Source organism: Bufo gargarizans, chromosome 8 (assembly GCF_014858855.1).
Source record: "Bufo gargarizans isolate SCDJY-AF-19 chromosome 8, ASM1485885v1, whole genome shotgun sequence".
NCBI lineage: Eukaryota > Metazoa > Chordata > Amphibia > Anura > Bufonidae > Bufo > Bufo gargarizans.
The window spans coordinates 2129961-2151424 of NC_058087.1; the positions used below are offsets into that span (position 1 = coordinate 2129961).

The 21464-nt window shown below is 45.4% G+C and overlaps 1 protein-coding gene across 1 annotated transcript in view; it reads left to right on the forward strand.

Moving 5' to 3' along the window:
* The window catches only part of LOC122944627 (macrophage receptor MARCO-like), a 142575-nt gene that overhangs the window by 4059 nt on the left and 117052 nt on the right, over positions 1–21464 (forward strand). Inside the window, exon 2 of the mRNA XM_044303093.1 lies at positions 337–459. Coding sequence (XP_044159028.1) covers positions 337–459 — 123 coding nt within the window. The remainder of the gene's footprint in view (positions 1–336; positions 460–21464) is intronic.

Genomic DNA, 21464 nt, shown 5'->3' on the forward strand with positions numbered 1-21464 from the left:
TCCTCATGAGGATTAAACCTTACCTTTTTTCCAGCCGTCAGGTGATCTTTGGTGGAGACTTCAACAATGTGACAAGAGTCTGTGATAGGGGAGGCTCCAGAGTCAGGCTGGATACCGATGGCGTCGTATTGAGTAAGATAGTTGAGGAAGCTAGTCTGGTGGATGCTCATTTAAAGCATAAGCCAGACCACGTGGACTTCACTTTTCATCAAGGTAGCCATAGGTCTAGAATAGATAGGTTTTATTTGAAGGGGGAAGCTGTTTTCTCGGTCTTGGAGACTGAGGAAGTGGTTTTCTCCGATCACTGTTTAATTTGTTTTTCTTTGAATGTTGCAGAGACCCCCTGTATGGGCAGAGGTTTGTGGAAGTTGAATTCATCTCTCCTGGAAGATGCGACAATAAGACAATCCTTCGAGGAGTTCTTTCAGGGCCAGGAACCGTTAGTGGACCTCTGCAACAGTAAGTCAGAGTGGTGGGAGATGTTTAAAACAAGGACGGCGAGGTTTTTCCGAGAGCTTTCGTACCTCAGGTGCCAGGACAGAAATAATCTGTACCAGGAACTGAGGAAGAAACTTGAAAGTCTGGTCTCGACGGGAGGTAGCCGCGAGGATATCTCTCGTGTGAAGTCCTTGCTTAAGAGGTGTCAGTACGATAGGTACGCATCTTTGGTTGTCGAGAGGGATTTTGGGAAGTACCGCTCGCCCAACCCTTACGGCAACTGTAAGATGTCAGTAAAACGTAAGCTGGTGACAGGCCTGATTGATAGTACAGGATCCCTGAATAGGTCCAAATCAGGGATCCTGGAGGTGGTCAGGTCTTTCTACTCTCACCTCTTGAGTAGGAAAGAACTAGATCGGGACAAGCTTTCAGCTTTCTTGGCTGAAGCTGTTCCCAAGGCAGGTAATGGACCCCTCTCTTGACGTTTTGTCTGAACTAATCAGGGAAGAGGAAGTGAGACTGGTCATTGAAGGGCTTAGGCCCAAGAAATCGCCAGGTCCGGATGGCTTAACATCTGAGTGGTACAGGACTTTCAAGGAACAGTTAGTTCCTCCTTTGACTGAGGTCTTTAATGAGTGTCTTTCCTCGGGCACTTTACCAAAGTCAATGGGTAAGTCAGCCCTGATTATTCTGTCAAAGGGCAAAGATCCATCCCGTATTGAGAATTGGAGACCCATATCGCTTCTCAATACGGACAGAAAGATCCTGGCAAAAATACTTTTTAATAGATTGGTGAAGTTTGCACCGAGACTCCTTTCGGGGGCTCAGCACTGCACAGTTCCCGGTCGGAGCACTTTTAGCGCCGTTCTCAGTGTCCGAGAGGCCGTGGAGCGGGGCAGGGCGGGCCTTTGGAAGGGGTTTCTCTTATCTTTGGATCAGGCTAAAGCTTTTGACCGGGTGAACCACGAGTACCTGTGGTCCGTCCTTTTGTGGTACGGTCTGCCGGGGAGGTTTGTGAATTGGCTAAAGGCTTTGTACAAAGGGGCTGAGAGTTTCCCGTTGGTTAATGGTTGGTCGGGACAGCCCTTCTAGGTGACTTCCGGTGTCCGTCAAGGATGTCCCTTAAGCCCCTTGCTGTATGTGTTTGCGATCGACCCCTTCATTAGAAGGGTAGATCGTGGACCGTTAGCGGGGGTGGGGATGGAACTGGCGGGGGCAGGGGGGCCGTCTTTGAGGGTGGTAGCGTATGCGGATGATGTCACCATTTTCACCTCTTCTGGTGAGGAGGTGGGGTGGGTGATGTTGGAAGTGGACCGCTATTCAGAGGTTTCTGGGTCTCGGATCAACCTTGATAAATGCGAAACTCTCTGGTTGGGAGAAGGAGATCCTACTTTTGATCTCCAGGGCACTCTCCCAGAGCCTCAGAAAACTGTCAAAGTTCTCGGCATCAATTTTGGCCAGGATGAGGACTATCATCGGAAAAATTGGGAAGGCAGACTGAAAGATGTCGGTCAAAAGGTAGACCGCTGGAAGGGTTGGTCTTTGACCCTCAGGGAAAGGGTTCACCTGTGCAAGGCTTATCTGATTCCGGTACTATTGTACTTGGGCACTGTCTGTGTCCTGCCAGGCTCTCTCTGGGCAACGGTCCACAGCCTGTTTTCCCAGATGTTATGGGGAAACAGGCTGAACCTAGTCAAGAGAGATGTCACTTACCGACCAAGGAGACTAGGTGGGTTGGGTATGGTCAACCCAGTGGTATTCCTAACGAATACCTTCTTAAAAGCTAACATTGCAATCCTCTGGATGGAGAGGGCTCCTTGGTGGGTGAATTCCTGTAGGGAATGGTTTCGGCCCTTCTTCCAGGAATGGGAGACAGGAGGGCGTGTGAAAGACCTACGTTCGTCAAGGCAGAGATATCTCCCGGCTTATGTTGCCCCGGTCCTGAGAATTATAAAGCGATGGGGTCTCGGGAGGGGAGAGATAGAGACCAAGTCGAGGTTCGACCTTGATTTTAAGGTCCTGTCTACCTTCTTCCAGCCTCCGTTGGCCTTGAGGGATTGCCCAAGTCGGGATCTAGAGGGAGGGTTGACTTTAATTAATTCGGTGAGGATCCCCTTGAAAGTTTGGGATGTGGCTTGGCGCTGCTTCCATGGTAAGCTATATGTAAGGGATAATGTGAAGTGTAGAAACTCTGAGGAAAGGGGTTGTCCCCGGGAGGAGTGCGGTGCTGTGCTGGAAAGTATGGACCATTTCTTGCTTCACTGTCCTTTTAATATAGAGGTCTACAAAAGGGTGGGGACTTCCATCGGCTGGCCTAGGCTGGCTGCCCTATCCTATGCAGAGTGGGCCTATGGTGCGTTCAAAGACCTGGGTGGACGGGACCGTTGCACTTTATTCCTAGTTAGTGCAGTGATCAGGTATCACATATGGTGCGCAAGGTGTCTAGTGTCGACGAATTCTAAAGTCCTCCCAGTGGAGACGGTATATAGGAACATCATGGGTGACCTGGATAAAGTGCGCTCTCTTGAGAATGAAAGGTTGGGTGGCCCTAAAGTCTCTCATCTGTGGAGGGGCTTTTGTTTCAGGGTACACTAACCGAGTAACTCTCAGCCCTGGTGGTGGGCTGGCATGACACTATTAGATTTTTGTTTTGTTTTATGATAAAGCAGGATGGTTTGGTTTACAGGCACTGAACCATAGCTGAAAAAGTCTGTTTTTTGTGTTCTGTATTATATGATATTGTATATGTATATTGTATATGTATAAGTTGATTATTAGGGACTTAATGTTGGGGTTAGTCAGGTTGGGGGGGGTTATGTATATATATTTATATGTGTGTGTATAAAAAAAAAAAAAAAAAAAAAAAAAAAAAAATTATAAAAATATAAAAAAATATTTTTTTTTTGTTATTTCCCTTACAAACCGGTCAGCCCCAGTCTGACTGGGGAGAACTATGGAACTGGAGAAGCTCGGGGTTATCCTCTTGAACTTCTGTGGGAGACCGGTTTGGTGTGTTATGTGGGGACGGTGATGGGTTATAAGTTAGATTTAGGGTTATGGATAGGTCTTGTATATATTGTATATATTATTGTATTTTAATTTATTTATTCTTTTAGTTTTGTCTTGGTTATATAAATATGTTGATATGTAAATATGTAAATAGTGTATGGATGTGCATGAATGGGTACTATGAATGTAGAAGGGGGGGTGGGGTGGGAGTCTGGCCGGGTTAAGTCCTTTATTGGTAATTGTGTTTGTTTTTGATTTAAAATAAAAAGTCCTGACATCAATCATGGCAGCATTTTTCAATTTTCTGCATTTTTCAATTTTCCCATTTGAAATCAATCAAAGAAATCTGATTGGTTGTTTTTGGCCCCGCCCACTTTCCTGAATTTTAATCCTAATCCTAAATTGTCCAACTGTACCAAGTTTGGGGAACCTGCCATTAACAGTCTAAGAGCAGCGGCAGTTTTACATTTTTCCATTAAAACATATAGCTGAAATTTGATTGGCCGTTGTAGACTCCGCCCACTTTTAAACATTTGAATTCTCGTCTCCTATTAACCAAATATATTAAGTTTAACAACCCTGCCATTAACAATGTGGAAATGGCAGCAATTTAACCACTTCAGCCCCGCTAGCTGAAACCCCCTTCATGACCAGAGCACTTTTTACACTTCTGCACTGCACTACTTTCGCCGTTTATCGCTCGGTCATGCAACTTACCACCCAAATGAATTTTACCTCCTTTTCTTCTCACTAATGGAGCTTTCATTTGGTGGTATTTCATTGCTGCTGACATTTTTACATTTTTTGTTATTAATCGAAATGTAACGATTTTTTTGCAAAAAAATGAAATTTTTCACTTTCAGCTGTAAAATTTGGCAAACAAAACCACATCCATATATAAATTTTTCGGCAAATTTATAGTTCTACATGTCTTTGATAAAAAAATAATGTTTGGGCAAAAAAAAAAATGGTTTGGGTAAAAGTTATAGCGTTTACACACTATGGTACAAAAATGTGAATTTCCGCTTTTTGAAGCAGCTCTGACTTTCTGAGCACCTGTCATGATTCCTGAGGTTCTACAATGCCCAGACAGTAGAAACACCCCACAAATGACCCCATTTCGGAAAGTAGACACCCTAAGGTATTCGCTGATGGGCATAGTGAGTTCATAGAACTTTTTATTTTTTGTCACAAGTTAGCGGAAAAGTTCCATATTCCACTAACTTGCGACAAAAAATAAAAAATTCTAGGAACTCGCCGTGCCCCTCACGGAATACCTTGGGGTGTCTTCTTTCCAAAATGGGGTCACTTGTGGGGTATTTATACTGCCCTGGCAATTTAGGGGCCCAAATGTGTGAGAAGAACTTTGCAATCAAAATGTGTAAAAAATGACCGGTGAAATCCGAAAGGTGCACTTTGGAATATGTGCCCCTTTGCCCACCTAGGCTGCAAAAAAGTGTCACACATCTGGTATCGCCGTACTCAGGAGAAGTTGGGGAATGTGTTTTGGGGTGTCATTTTACATATACCCATGCTGGGTGAGAGAAATATCTTGGCAAAAGACAACTTTTCCCATTTTTTTATACAAAGTTGGCATTTGACCAAGATATTTTTCTCACCCAGCATGGGTATATGTAAAATGACACCCCAAAACACATTGCCCAACTTCTCCTGAGTACGGCGATACCAGATGTGTGACACTTTTTTGCAGCCTAGATGCGCAAAGGTGCCCAAATTCCTTTTAGGAGGGCATTTTTAGACATTTGGATCCCAGACTTCTTCTCACACTTTTGGGCCCCTAAAAAGCCAGGGCAGTATAAATACCCCACATGTGACCCCACTTTGGAAAGAAGACACCCCAAGGTATTCAATGAGGGGCCTGGCGAGTTCATAGAAATTTTTTTTTTTTTGCATAAGTTAGCGGAAATTGATTTTTTTTGTTTTTTTCTCACAAAGTCTCACTTTCCGCTAACTTAGGACAAAAATTTCAATCTTTCATGGACTCAATATGCCCCTCACGGAATACCTTGGGGTGTCTTCTTTCCGAAATGGGGTCACATGTGGGGTATTTATACTGCCCTGGCTTTTTAGGGGCCCTAAAGCGTGAGAAGAAGTCTGGAATATAAATGTCTAAAAATGTTTACGCATTTGGATTCCGTGAGGGGTATGGCGAGTTCATGTGAGATTTTATTTTTTGACACAAGTTAGTGGAATATGAGACTTTGTAAGAAAAAACAAAAACAAACAAAAAATTGCCGCTAACTTGGGCCAAAAAAATTTCTGAATGGAGCCTTACAGGGGGAGTGATCAATGACAGGGGGGTGATCAATGACAGGGGGGTGATCACCCATATAGACTCCCTGATCACCCCCCTGTCACTGATCACCCCCCCTGTAAGGCCCCATTCAGACGTCCGTATGATTTTTACGGATCCATGGATACATGGATCGGATCCGCAAAACACATGCGGACGTCTGAATGGAGCCTTATGGGGGGGGGGGGGTGATCAATGACAGAGGGGTGATCACCCATATAGACTCCCTGATCACCCCCCTGTAAGGCTCCATTCAGACGTCCGTATGATTTTTAACGGATCCACGGATACATGGATCGGATCCGCAAAACACATGCGGACGTCTGAATGGAGCCTTACAGGGGGGGGTGATCAATGACAGAGGGGTGATCACCCATATAGACTCCCTGATCACCCCCCTGTAAGGCTCCATTCAGACGTCCGTATGATTTTTTACGGATCCACGGATACATGGATCGGATCCGCAAAACACATGCGGACGTCTGAATGGAGCCTTACAGGGGGGGGGGGGGTGATCAATGACAGAGGGGTGATCACCCATATAGACTCCCTGATCACCCCCCTGTAAGGCTCCATTCAGACGTCCGTATGATTTTTTACGGATCCACGGATACATGGATCGGATCCGCAAAACACATGCGGACGTCTGAATGGAGCCTTACAGGGGGGTGATCAATGACAGGGAAGTGATCAGGAAGTCTATATGCGTGATCACCCACTTGTCATTGATCACCCCCCTGTAAGGCTCCATTCAGACGTCCGTATGCGTTTTGCGGATCCGATCCATGTATCAGTGGATCCGTAAAAATCATGCGGATGTCTGAATGGAGCCTTACAGGGGGGTGATCAATGACAGAGGGGTGATCAATGACAGGGAAGTGATCAGGAAGTCTATATGCGTGATCACCCCCTGTCATTGATCACCCCCCTGTAAGGCTCCATTCAGACGTCCGCATGTGTTTTGCGGATCCGATTCATGTATCAGTGGATCCGTAAAAATCATGCGGATGTCTGAATGGAGCCTTACAGGGGGGTGATCAATGACAGAGGGGTGATCAATGACAGGGAAGTGATCAGGAAGTCTATATGCGTGATCACCCACTTGTCATTGATCACCCCTCTGTAAGGCTCCATTCAGACGTCCGTATGCGTTTTGCGGATCCGATCCATGTATCCGTGGATCCGTAAAAATCATACGGACGTCTGAACGGAGCCTGACAGGGGGGTGATCAATGACAGGGGGGTGATCAATGACAGGGGGGTGATCAGGGAGTTTATATGGGGTGATCATGGGTGATCAGGGGTTTATAAGGGGTTAATAAGTGACGGGGGGGGGGTGTAGTGTAGTGTGGTGTTTGGTGCGACTGTACTGAGCTACCTGAGTCCTCTGGTGGTCGATCCTAACAAAAGGGACACCAGAGGACCAGGTAGCAGGAATATTAGACGCTGTTATCAAAACAGCGTCTAATATACCTGTTAGGGGTTAAAAAAATCAGATCTCCAGCCTGCCAGCGAACGATCGCCGCTGGCATGCTGGAGATCCACTCGCTTACCTTCCGTTCCTGTGAGCGCGCGCGCCTGTGTGCGCGCGTTCACAGGAAATCTCGCGTCTCGCGAGATGACGCATATATGCGTGACTGTGCGCAGGGCTGCCACCTCCGGAACGCGAATCTGCGTTAGGTGGTCCGGAGGTGGTTAAAATGTTCTCATTGAAGTCAATAGGGAAAATCTGATTGGTTGTTTGTAGCTCCGCCCACTTTTTAATGTCCCCAAAATGTGACAGAAATTTTCAGGGTGACCCAAGTTTGGTGAGTTTCACTCCGAAGCTGTATGAGTGACAAACGTTTGCATTTTTCCAATAAAACTCTATGGGAGAAAAAAAGAGGTTTTCGGGGGCCCGCCCCAGGGGCCCGGAGGGTGGGATCGGTTAACAAAGCACAAGCAAGATCCTCGGGTATGTGCCGACCAAGAGTGCAAAGTTCGGTATTGATATTCCTAAATCTGTGGGAGGAGTAACAATTTGAACGTCTCATTGTAGTCAATGGGGAGAACGTGATTGGTTCTGTGTGGCCCCGCCCACATTTTCGGGTCTCCGAAATGTTCTAACAAATTGCGCGTTGACCCCATGACTAAGTGACCCAAGTTTGGTGACTTTAGTTTAAAATCTGTGCGACTGGGAGCGATTTGAAAATTGTCCCTGTCAAAGTCAATGGGAAAAACGTGGATTTTTGGGGGCCCGTCCCAAGGGCCCGGAGGGTGGGATCGGGTAACAAAGCACAAGCAAGTCTGCAAAGTTTGGAATTTGTACTCCTAAAAATGTGGGAGAAGTAGCAATTTGAAGGTCTCATTACAGTCAATGGGGAAATTGATTGGTTCTGTGTGGCCCCGCCCATTTTTTGGGGTCCCCGAAATGTGCCCAAAATTTTCGGGTTGACTCCATGACTAAGTGACCCAACTTTGGTGACTTGAGCGTCAAAGCCTGGCGAGTGGGAGCGGTTTGAAAATGTACCCTGTCAAAGTCTATGGGAAAAAAGGGGGCTTCCGGGGCCCGCCACAGGGGCCCCGGGGTTGGGATCGCTCCACAAAGTAATAGCAATCCGATCGGGAACAATCTGCACGTTTTGGTAAATTTTTGTCTATGTAAAAACTGTGGGAGGAGTTAGGGTGGCAAATTTGGCGATAATAATAATAATATATATGTGAGAGAACAGTCAGGGGTCCTGCGGTGTAACATTAAGGGGTCCTGCGGTGTAACATTAAGGGGTCCTGCTGTGTAACATTAAGGGGTCCTGCTGTGTAACATTAAGGGGTCCTGCGGTGTAACATTAAGGGGTCCTGCTGTGTAACATTAAGGGGTCCTGCGGTGTTAGGGTCCTGCGGTGTAACATTAAGGGGTCCTGCTGTGTAACATTAAGGGGTCCTGCGGTGTAACATTAAGGGGTCCTGCTGTGTAACATTAAGGGGTCCTGCGGTGTAACATTAAGGGGTCCTGCGGTGTAACATTAAGGGGTCCTGCTGTGTAACATTAAGGGGTCCTGCTGTGTAACATTAAGGGGTCCTGCTGTGTAACATTAAGGGGTCCTGCTGTGTAACATTAAGGGGTCCTGCGGTGTAACATTAAGGGGTCCTGCGGTGTAACATTAAGGGGTCCTGCGGTGTAACATTAAGGGGTCCTGCGGTGTAACATTAAGGGGTCCTGCGGTGTAACATTAAGGGGTCCTGCGGTGTAACATTAAGGGGTCCTGCGGTGTAACATTAAGGGGTCCTGCGGTGTATTAGCTCTTGTCTCATGCAGACGTTCACTTACTTTTCCTCCCTGCATTGTGGCTGTTTACACCATGAGCTCCGTAGCAGACGAGACGGATACAATTACTTGTGTTTTCTTAGTTTATCTCATTGTGACCACATTCTAATAGCAATCTCTACAATAATTCAAGTCATTTCAAAGGGTTCACTTACTTTTCTTGCAGTCTTCTGTGCCTGGGAAAGTTCAGTGACAACCAATATAGCCACCATGATTTATTTTACAGTTGTCACCTAGAGTTTATTTCTTCTCCTCCATTACCCTTCTATTACTCTCCTCCTCCATTACCCTTCTATTACTCTCCTCCTCCATTACCCTTCTATTACTCTCCTCCTCCATTACCCTTCTATTATCCTCCTCCTCCATTACCATCCTCCTCCATTACCCTTCTGTTACCCTCCTCCTCCATTACCCTTCTGTTACCCTCCTCCTCCATTACCCTTCTGTTACCCTCCTCCTCCATTACCCTTCTGTTACCCTCCTCCTCCATTACCCTTCTATTACTCTCCTCCTCCATTACCCTTCTATTACTCTCCTCCTCCATTACCCTTCTATTATCCTCCTCCTCCATTACCCTTCTATTATCCTCCTCCTCCATTACCCTTCTATTATCCTCCTCCTCCATTACCCTTCTGTTACCCTCCTCCTCCATTACCCTTCTGTTACCCTCCTCCTCCATTACCCTTCTGTTACCCTCCTCCTCCATTACCCTTCTATTACTCTCCTCCTCCCTTACCCTTCTGTTACCCTCCTCCTCCATTACCCTTCTGTTACCCTCCTCCTCCATTACCCTTCTGTTACCCTCCTCCTCCATTACCCTTCTATTATCCGCCTCCTCTATTACCCTTCTCCTCCCTTACCCTTCTATTATCCTCCTCCTCCATTACCCTTCTATTACTCTCCTCCTCCATTACCCTTCTGTTACCCTCCTCCTCCATTACCCTTCTATTACTCTCCTCCTCCCTTACCCTTCTGTTACCCTCCTCCTCCATTACCCTTCTGTTACCCTCCTCCTCCATTACCCTTCTGTTACCCTCCTCCTCCATTACCCTTCTATTACTCTCCTCCTCCATTACCCTTCTATTACTCTCCTCCTCCATTACCCTTCTGTTACCCTCCCCCTCCATTACCCTTCTATTATCCTCCTCCTCCATTACCCTTCTATTATCCTCCTCCTCCATTACCATCCTCCTCCATTACCCTTCTGTTACCCTCCTCCTCCATTACCCTTCTGTTACCCTCCTCCTCCATTACCCTTCTATTACTCTCCTCCTCCATTACCCTTCTGTTACTCTCCTCCTCCCTTACCCTTCTGTTACCCTCCCCCTCCATTACCCTTCTATTATGCTCCTCCTCCATTACCCTTCTATTATCCTCCTCCTCCATTACCCTTCTATTACCCTCATATATAGGTAGATTTTCAGGGGCTAAGAAAGCTGGTTGAGAATCCTGTGGGGACCTGTGATGGTGACTGTTCACACCCGCCTCAGATACTGGGCCAGATCTGTCACTGCTGCCCAACAAGGCCCATTGATTCACAGTAGTGTATTCTGTCCTATCTTGGTCTTGGCATGCGACGATGCAAATGTGAACAGAGCCTAAGCTCGAAGAAAACCATAACTAAATGTCCTGGTGGAGAAGCAGCAGAGGAAAGAGACAGTTTCAGTTTCCTCCACAAGATGGCGGCAAATAACAACACTGAAAAGTCAAAGAGCAAACCAGACTCCGATATCCTATACAGCAGGACGCCAGTACAGCCTGACCAGTGAGGAGCGAGCACCAAAGTATTCGGCCTGAACACATTGCTATGTTCATGCGCTCGGCGGAGCACCCGAGTATAATGGAAGTCAATGGGAGACAACCAGGAACCCCCTGCTTGGAACAGAAGATGGATCTGGTTCATAATAAAAGGTTAGAAAATGATGGAAACCCCATGATAATGGTTTGGAAACAGCTGGATGCATCTTACACTCCTATTATGTACGACATACCATAGACGACCACACAAAGGCTGTATGCCAAAAGCCGGGTATGTGCCCAGTCCATCCATGAGACAGATACCGCCTGCGCACCTTACAATGGCAGCCGTGTGCACTAGGGGATATTCCAGACCAGCTCTCATCGGACTGAGAACCAGTAAGCCTCAAAGTTATTTGGCATCTGTAGGGTGGCCTGGGTGGACCTGCGCACCTAGATCAATATCATTAGGGCGACAAAAAGTTTTCCGATTGTCCTAACATAATATTCAATAACCTTTCTATACAGTTTTGTCATGTAAAAACGAATTTGCATAAACATGTGTATATGGAAAAAACATGCAAATGAGCAGAATCCGCCTTGTTTTTCAGCTGTCATAAGACTATAAAAGCCAATAGATGGCGCTGTGGAGTTAGAAGCCATTACCTTTCTATTACCCTCCTCCTCCATTACCCTTCTATTACCCTCCTCCTCCATTACCCTTCTATTACTCTCCTCCTCCATTACCCTTCTATTACCCTCCTCCATTACCCTTCTATTACTCTCCTCCTCCATTACACTTCTATTACTCTCCTTCTCCATTACCCTTCTATTACCCTCCTCCTCCATTACACTTCTATTACTCTCCTTCTCCATTACCCTTCTATTACCCTCCTCCTCCATTACCCTTCTATTACCCTCCTCCTCCATTACCCTTCTATTACTCTCCTCCTCCATTACCCTTCTATTACCCTCCTCCTCCATTACCCTTCTATTACTCTCCTCCTCCATTACCCTTCTATTACTCTCCTCCTCCATTACCCTTCTATTACCCTCCTCCATTACCCTTCTATTACTCTCCTCCTCCATTACACTTCTATTACTCTCCTTCTCCATTACCCTTCTATTACCCTCCTCCTCCATTACACTTCTATTACTCTCCTTCTCCATTACCTTTCTATTACCCTCCTCCTCCATTACCCTTCTATTACCCTCCTCCTCCATTACCCTTCTATTACTCTCCTCCTCCATTACCCTTCTATTACCCTCCTCCATTACCCTTCTATTACTCTCCTCCTCCATTACACTTCTATTACTCTCCTTCTCCATTACCCTTCTATTACCCTCCTCCTCCATTACCCTTCTATTACCCTCCTCCTCCATTACCCTTCTATTACTCTCCTCCTCCATTACCCTTCTATTACCCTCCTCCATTACCCTTCTATTACTCTCCTCCTCCATTACCCTTCTATTACTCTCCTCCTCCATTACCTTCTATTACTCTCCTTCTCCATTACCCTTCTATTACCCTCCTCCTCCATTACACTTCTATTACTCTCCTTCTCCATTACCCTTCTATTACCCTCCTCCTCCATTACCCTTCTATTACCCTCCTCCTCCATTACCCTTCTATTACTCTCCTCCTCTATTACCCTCCTCCTCCATTACCCTTCTATTACTCTCCTCCTCCATTACCCTTCTATTACTCTCCTCCTCCATTACCCTTCTATTACCCTCCTCCATTACCCTTCTATTACTCTCCTCCTCCATTACCCTTCTATTACTCTCCTCCTCCATTACACTTCTATTACTCTCCTTCTCCATTACCCTTCTATTACCCTCCTCCTCCATTACACTTCTATTACTCTCCTTCTCCATTACCCTTCTATTACCCTCCTCCTCCATTACCCTTCTATTACCCTCCTCCTCCATTACCCTTCTATTACTCTCCTCCTCCATTACCCTTCTATTACCCTCCTCCTCCATTACCCTTCTATTACTCTCCTCCTCCATTACCCTTCTATTACTCTCCTCCTCCATTACCCTTCTATTACCCTCCTCCTCCATTACCCTTCTATTACCCTCCTCCATTACCCTTCTATTACTCTCCTCCTCCATTACCCTTCTATTACTCTCCTCCTCCATTACCCTTCTATTACTCTCCTCCTCCATTACCCTTCTATTACCCTCCTCCATTACCCTTCTATTACTCTCCTCCTCCATTACCCTTCTATTACTCTCCTCCTCCATTACCCTTCTATTACCCTCCTCCATTACCCTTCTATTGCCCTCCTCCTCCATTACCCTTCTATTGCCCCCTCCTCCATTACCCTTCTATTGCCCTCCTCCTCCATTACACTTCTATTGCCCTCCTCCTCCATTACACTTCTATTACCCTCCTCCTCCATTACCCTTCTATTACCATCCTCCTCATTACCCTCCTCCTCCATTACCCTTCTATTACTCTCCTTCTTCTCCATTACCCTTCTATTACCCTCCTCCTCCATTACACTTCTATTACTCTCCTTCTCCATTACACTTCTATTACTCTCCTTCTCCATTACCCTTCTATTACCCTCCTCCTCCATTACCCTTCTATTACCCTCCTCCACCATTACCCTTCTATTACTCTCCTCCTCCATTACCCTTCTATTACCCTCCTCCTCCATTACCCTTCTATTACTCTCCTCCTCCATTACCCTTCTATTACTCTCCTCCTCCATTACCCTTCTATTACCCTCCTCCTCCATTACCCTTCTATTACTCTCCTCCTCCATTACACTTCTATTACTCTCCTTCTCCATTACCCTTCTATTACCCTCCTCCTCCATTACACTTCTATTACTCTCCTTCTCCATTACCCTTCTATTACCCTCCTCCTCCATTACCCTTCTATTACTCTCCTCCTCCATTACCCTTCTATTACTCTCCTCCTCCATTACCCTTCTATTACCCTCCTCCTCCATTACCCTTCTATTACTCTCCTCCTCCATTACCCTTCTATTACTCTCCTCCTCCATTACCCTTCTATTACCCTCCTCCTCCATTACCCTTCTATTACCCTCCTCCATTACCCTTCTATTACTCTCCTCCTCCATTACCCTTCTATTACTCTCCTCCTCCATTACCCTTCTATTACTCTCCTCCTCCATTACCCTTCTATTACTCTCCTTCTCCATTACCCTTCTATTACTCTCCTTCTCCATTACCCTTCTATTACCCTCCTCCTCCATTACACTTCTATTACCCTCCTCCTCCATTACCCTTCTATTACTCTCCTCCTCCATTACCCTTCTATTACCCTCCTCCTCCATTACCCTTCTATTACCATCCTCCTCCATTACCCTTCTATTACCCTCCTCCTCCATTACCCTTCTATTACTCTCCTTCTCCATTACCCTTCTATTACCCTCCTCCTCCATTACACTTCTATTACTCTCCTTCTCCATTACACTTCTATTGCCCTCCTCCTCCATTACCCTTCTATTGCCCTCCTCCTCCATTACCCTTCTATTGCCCCCTCCTCCATTACCCTTCTATTGCCCTCCTCCTCCATTACCCTTCTATTGCCCTCCTCCTCCATTACCCTTCTATTACCCTATAGACTATAAAAGCCAATAGATGGCGCTGTGGAGTTAGAAGCCATTACCTTTCTATTACCCTCCTCCTCCATTACCCTTCTATTACCCTCCTCCTCCATTACCCTTCTATTACTCTCCTCCTCCATTACCCTTCTATTACTCTCCTCCTCCATTACCCTTCTATTACCCTCCTCCATTACCCTTCTATTGCCCTCCTCCTCCATTACCCTTCTATTGCCCCCTCCTCCATTACCCTTCTATTGCCCTCCTCTATTGCCCTTCTATTGCCCTCCTCCTCCATTACCCTTCTATTACCCTCCTCCATTACCCATCTATTACCCTTCTCCTCCCTTACCTTTCTATTAACCTCCTCCTCCATTACCCTTACCCTTCTGTTATCTTCCTCCTCCATTACCCTTCTATTACCCTCCTCCTCCATTACACTTCTATTACCCTCCTCCTCCATTACCCTTCTATTACTCTCCTCCTCCATTACCCTTCTATTACTCTCCTCCTCCATTACCCTTCTATTACCCTCCTCCTCCATTACACTTCTATTACCCTCCTCCTCCATTACCCTTCTATTACTCTCCTCCTCCATTACCCTTCTATTACCCTCCTCCTCCATTACCCTTCTATTACCCTCCTCCATTACCCTTCTATTGCCCTCCTCCTCTACCCTCCTCCTCCATTACCCTTCTATTACTCTCCTTCTCCATTACCCTTCTATTACCCTCCTCCTCCATTACACTTCTATTACTCTCCTCCTCCATTACCCTTCTATTACCCTCCTCCTCCATTACCCTTCTATTACTCTCCTCCATTACCCTTCTATTACTCTCCTCCTCCATTACCCTTCTATTACTCTCCTCCTCCATTACCCTTCTATTACTCTCCTCCTCCATTACCCTTCTATTACTCTCCTCCTCCATTATTCTTCTATTACTCTCCTTCTCATTACCCTTCTGTTATCTTCCTCCTCTATTACCCTTCTATTACCCTCCTCCTCCATTACACTTCTATTACCCTCCTCCTCCATTACCCTTCTATTACTCTCCTCCTCCATTACCCTTCTATTACCCTCCTCCTCCATTACCCTTCTATTACCCTCCTCCTCCATTACCCTTCTATTACCCTCCTCCTCCATTACCCTTCTATTACCCTCCTCCTCCATTACCCTTCTATTACCCTCCTCCTCCATTACCCTTCTGTTATCTTCCTCCTCCATTACCCTTCTATTACCCTCCTCCTCCATTACCCTTCTATTACCCTCCTCCTCCATTACCCTTCTGTTATCTTCCTCCTCTATTACCCTTCTATTACCCTCCTCCTCCATTACACTTCTATTACCCTCCTCCTCCATTACCCTTCTATTACTCTCCTCCTCCATTACCCTTCTATTACTCTCCTCCTCCATTACCCTTCTATTACCCTCCTCCTCCATTACCCTTCTATTACCATCCTCCTCCATTACCCTTCTATTACTCTCCTTCTCCATTACCCTTCTATTACTCTCCTCCTCTATTACACTTCTATTACTCTCCTTCTCCATTACCCTTCTATTACTCTCCTCCTCCATTACCCTTCTGTTACCCTCCTCCTCCATTACCCTTCTGTTACCCTCCTCCTCCATTACCCTTCTATTACCCTCCTCCTCCATTACACTTCTATTACCCTCCTCCTCCATTACCCTTCTATTACTCTCCTCCTCCATTACCCTTCTATTACTCTCCTCCTCCATTACCCTTCTATTACCCTCCTCCTCCATTACCCTTCTATTACCATCCTCCTCCATTACCCTTCTATTACTCTCCTTCTCCATTACCCTTCTATTACTCTCCTCCTCTATTACACTTCTATTACTCTCCTTCTCCATTACCCTTCTATTACTCTCCTCCTTCTATTACCCTCCTCCTCCATTACCCTTCTATTACTCTCCTTCTCCATTACCCTTCTATTACCCTCCTCCTCCATTACCCTTGAATTTCCCTCTCTCTCCTTTATTTTTGTATTCCCCTTCTCAGACATCACTCATCTGTCCTCCACCATAGCGCTTGCCTTAGCCTCCTCCTTCCTTAGCCCTCTATTGCCTACCCTCACTATTTCTCTTCTATTACCCTCTTCCACCATTATTCTTTCATTGCTCTCCTCTGCCATTTCTTTTCTATTTCCCTCGGCTTTATTTGCCTCATCGATGATCAACCAGCAGTGTTTCTGGCCACTATTGGTGGCATTGATCATAATGAGTGCTCTGAGGTGCTCTCTTGTAGGGCCACGGTGCACATTTGGTGGAGATTTGTCTTGAAACTCTAGGACTAAGGATTTCTCAGGTTGAAACTCCCTGACTCATAGAAGTTCCCGAGCTTCTGTTTCTGAGAGTGCTGACTCTTCATGGGGAAACTTTTGGGTGGAGTAGAAAAAAACGTTTAATAGCAGCTTATTGTCTCCAGAATGTTAGTGGCTTCTGGTTCCTAGAGAAACACCCGGGTGGAGGGAGACGCTTAGTACAAGTCTTTAATTGCAGCTCAAAGGATGGCGACTTCTGGCATGGCTACATTTGAAATTAACGGTAAAAACATGAATTGTTCTGTTCTCTTGATGAGACTCTGCGTGAAATAATCCAGGTTACTATTATAATACAGAAGGTTGTCAGAGGAGTGTGAGCATCTGCCGTCACCTCAATTCTTCCTAAAGCAAGTGTGAAATGGTGGCGCCAATATCGGCAGGATGCACCGGCAGACATGGCGTCATTTCCTCTGCCTTTTGTTATACTATGGCTAGAATGATGTTATTGTCATATTGTTTCTCCTCATATTATTGTATTTTGTATTGTAGTTAGTATCTTCTTCTATTGTAGTTAGTATCGTCTTCTATTGTAGTTAGTATCTTCTTCTATTGTAGTTAGTATCGTCTTCTATTGTAGTTAGTATCTTCTTCTATTGTAGTTAGTATCTTCTTCTATTGTAGTTAGTATCGTCTTCTATTGTAGTTAGTATCGTCTCTTCTATTGTAGTTAGTATCGTCTTCTATTGTAGTTAGTATCGTCTTCTATTGTAGTTAGTATCTTCTTCTATTGTAGTTAGTATCTTCTTCTATTGTAGTTAGTATCGTCTTCTATTGTAGTTAGTATCTTCTTCTATTGTAGTTAGTATCTTCTTCTATTGTAGTTAGTATCGTCTTCTATTGTAGTTAGTATCGTCTTCTATTGTAGTTAGTATCTTCTTCTTCTATTGTAGTTAGTATCGTCTTCTATTGTAGTTAGTATCGTCTTCTATTGTAGTTAGTATCTTCTTCTATTGTAGTTAGTATCTTCTTCTATTGTAGTTAGTATCTTCTTCTATTGTAGTTAGTATCGTCTTCTATTGTAGTTAGTATCGTCTTCTTCTATTGTAGTTAGTATCGTCTTCTATTGTAGTTAGTATCGTCTTCTATTGTAGTTAGTATCTTCTTCTATTGTAGTTAGTATCTTCTTCTATTGTAGTTAGTATCGTCTTCTATTGTAGTTAGTATCTTCTTCTATTGTAGTTAGTATCTTCTTCTATTGTAGTTAGTATCGTCTTCTATTGTAGTTAGTATCGTCTTCTATTGTAGTTAGTATCTTCTTCTTCTATTGTAGTTAGTATCGTCTTCTATTGTAGTTAGTATCGTCTTCTTCTATTGTATGAAGGAATGGCGCGGCACTCTTGTCCGCTGGTCTTCAGGTGCGTGTTGTAGTGGCCTCCCAGCCTGAAACAACAGCACTCTTATTGGATGCAGAATAATAGTTTTATTCGTAAGGCAACTTTCACAATCAAGTGACGCTTCGGTCAAAAAGTGACCTTTTTCAAACACAATTTGCCAAAGAAACTGATGAAAGGAAGAAGATGTATGGGAATGGCAGGCTGGAGAATGGTGTATATATCCAGCATATACTGAGGTGTGTATACACCATTCTCCAGCCTGCCATTCCCATACATCTTCTTCCTTTCATTAGTGTCCTTTCATCTTAGTGTCTTGTGAAATAGTAACATACATAGTACATAAGGCCGAAAAAAGATATTTGTTCATCCAGTTCGGCCTTTTATCCTGCAAGTTGATCCAGAGGAAGGCAAAAAAAAATTTGAGGTGGGAGCCAATTTTCCTCATTTTAGGGGAATAAAAAATTCCTTCCCGACTCCAATCAGAATAACTCCCTCTATCAACGACCCCTCTCTAGTAGCTATAGCCTGTAATATTATTACACTCCAGAAATACATCCAGGCCCCTCCTGAACTCCTTTATTGTACTCACCATCACCACCTCCTCAGGCAGAGAGCTCCAAAGTCTCACTGCTCTTACAGTATAGAGTCCATAGTCTCACTGCTCTTACAGTATAGAGTCCATAGTCTCACTGCTCTTACAGTATAGAGTCCATAGTCTCACTGCTCTTACAGTATAGAGTCCATAGTCTCACTGCTCTTACAGTAAAGAGTCCATAGTCTCACTGCTCTTACAGTAAAGAGTCCATAGTCTCACTGCTCTTACAGTATAGAGTCCATAGTCTCACTGCTCTTACAGTAAAGAGTCCATAGTCTCACTGCTCTTACAGTAAAGAGTCCACAGTCTCACTGCTCTTACAGTAAAGAGTCCATAGTCTCACTGCTCTTACAGTATAGAGTCCATAGTCTCACTGCTCTTACAGTATAGAGTCCATAGTCTCGCTGCTCTTACAGTATAGAGTCCATAGTCTCACTGCTCTTACAGTACAGAGTCCATAGTCTCACTGCTCTTACAGTTCAGAGTCCATAGTCTCACTGCTCTTACAGTACAGAGTCCATAGTCTCACTGCTCTTACAGTATAGAGTCCATAGTCTCACTGCTCTTACAGTATAGAGTCCATAGTCTCACTGCTCTTACAGTATAGAGTCCATAGTCTCACTGCTCTTACAGTATAGAGTCCATAGTCTCACTGCTCTTACAGTATAGAGTCCATAGTCTCACTGCTCTTACAGTATAGAGTCCATAGTCTCACTGCTCTTACAGTAAAGAGTCCATAGTCTCACTGCTCTTACAGTAAAGAGTCCATAGTCTCACTGCTCTTACAGTAAAGAGTCCACAGTCTCACTGCTCTTACAGTAAAGAGTCCATAGTCTCACTGCTCTTACAGTATAGAGTCCATAGTCTCACTGCTCTTACAGTAAAGAGTCCATAGTCTCACTGCTCTTACAGTATAGAGTCCATAGTCTCACTGCTCTTACAGTATAGAGTCCATAGTCTCACTGCTCTTACAGTATAGAGTCCACAGTCTCCCTGCTCTTACAGTATAGAGTCCATAGTCTCACCGCTCTTACAGTATAGAGTCCATAGTCTCACCGCTCTTACAGTATAGAGTCCACAGTCTCACTGCTCTTACAGTATAGAGTCCATAGTCTCACTGCTCTTACAGTATAGAGTCCATAGTCTCACTGCTCTTACAGTATAGAGTCCACAGTCTCACTGCTCTTACAGTATAGAGTCCAAAGTCTCACTGCTCTTACAGTATAGAGTCCATAGTCTCACTGCTCTTACAGTATAGAGTCCATAGTCTCACTGCTCTTACAGTATAGAGTCCATAGTCTCACTGCTCTTACAGTATAGAGTCCATAGTCTCACTGCTCTTACAGTAAAGAGTCCATAGTCTCACTGCTCTTACAGTAAAGAGTCCATAGTCTCACTGCTCTTACAGTAAAGAGTCCATAGTCTCACTGCTCTTACAGTAAAGAGTCCATAGTCTCACTGCTCTTACAGTATAGAGTCCATTGTAACGGCACCGTTTCAGCAGACAAGGGGTTAAAATCCGTTTAGGCGATATGCCCCTTTCTGAGATGCAGGCACAGCTACTGCAGAACACCAACCTCCCGAACTGGATACAAAATAGCACTCCAAACTGGAACCTCGCAAATAGCTGCCGAAAGACGAACAGGAAAAGCGTATCCGTCAGCTTACACTCCTGGCAATCAGTCTCCAACAGCATACATGGAATCCCCCCAATAACGAGACAAGGCTCCGTGTTGAGGGTCTGCAGTGGTCTGATGTGCTGGCACACCCAGCCTGGTTTTTATTACAGTTTTTCAAATACAGAACAGATACAACATATCCCCACAATGCATCATGGTTTCCTCCTCTCTGCCTGGGAGACGACCGAAGACAATCCAATTATCTCTCAGGACAAAGGGGAGATCGCCAATACACATGTGGAGACAACAGGACAGGAATCACCACCCAAACACACAATGGCACACCCCCACAGCAACCACAGACATGTAACATATCCCCAGATAGCTCAAGTCTGAGTGCATATCATTAGGTGAATGGCACTCAGAATACACGAATACAATACTATTAGCTATCTGGGTGCCCTCACATAACATACAATCTAACCGAACGCATAATAACATAAAATACAATTCTACAGACAGATTTAAGCTGTGCGGCCGGTCTGTCTTCTCCTTTACAGTTACTATGGGCCATAATCCTGAGGCAAGAGGCTTTTAAACAGTCCTCTCCAAAACCCAGTGGCGAGGTTGGTTTCGCCACACATCTCCCCCCCCCAGGGAAGACTAACCAGATACCTGACCTCACGCCGGTCGGTACCTGAGTTAGTCTGGCAGCCCACCCACAACCCAATACTGGACCTGTAGAATTTAGTAGGCTGTCTCTGTCCAGTGAATCCACCAAGGTTATATTGGTAGCTGGTACTCCCGGTCTCTGAGTTGCTCCCTGGCTTGGAGTGGAGGTTGCTTTGTGGGCAGGGATCAGCGGTACTCTGCCCTGGTGCCAGCGTTACCACGGAAGAAGCCTGGTTGGAGTCTGGTTGTTGGAGGGGGAAACCGACTGTCTCCCCTTTGTCTAAACAGCCCTGTTGTTGGGGGACAGGACCAACTGTCCCTACCCCCTGTGCTGTAAGTGCAGAGACCACGGTCCCATCTGCACAGTTGTGGGGCTTACTGTCTCCCCCTGGTGCGTTAATCTGCCGCTGGGGAGAGGGGGTAACGAGCTCCTCTCCCATACATACTTCCAGCCGCTGGGGAGGGCGACCGACCGCCTCCGCTCCCAATACAGTGTCCTGCTGCTGGGGAAAGGA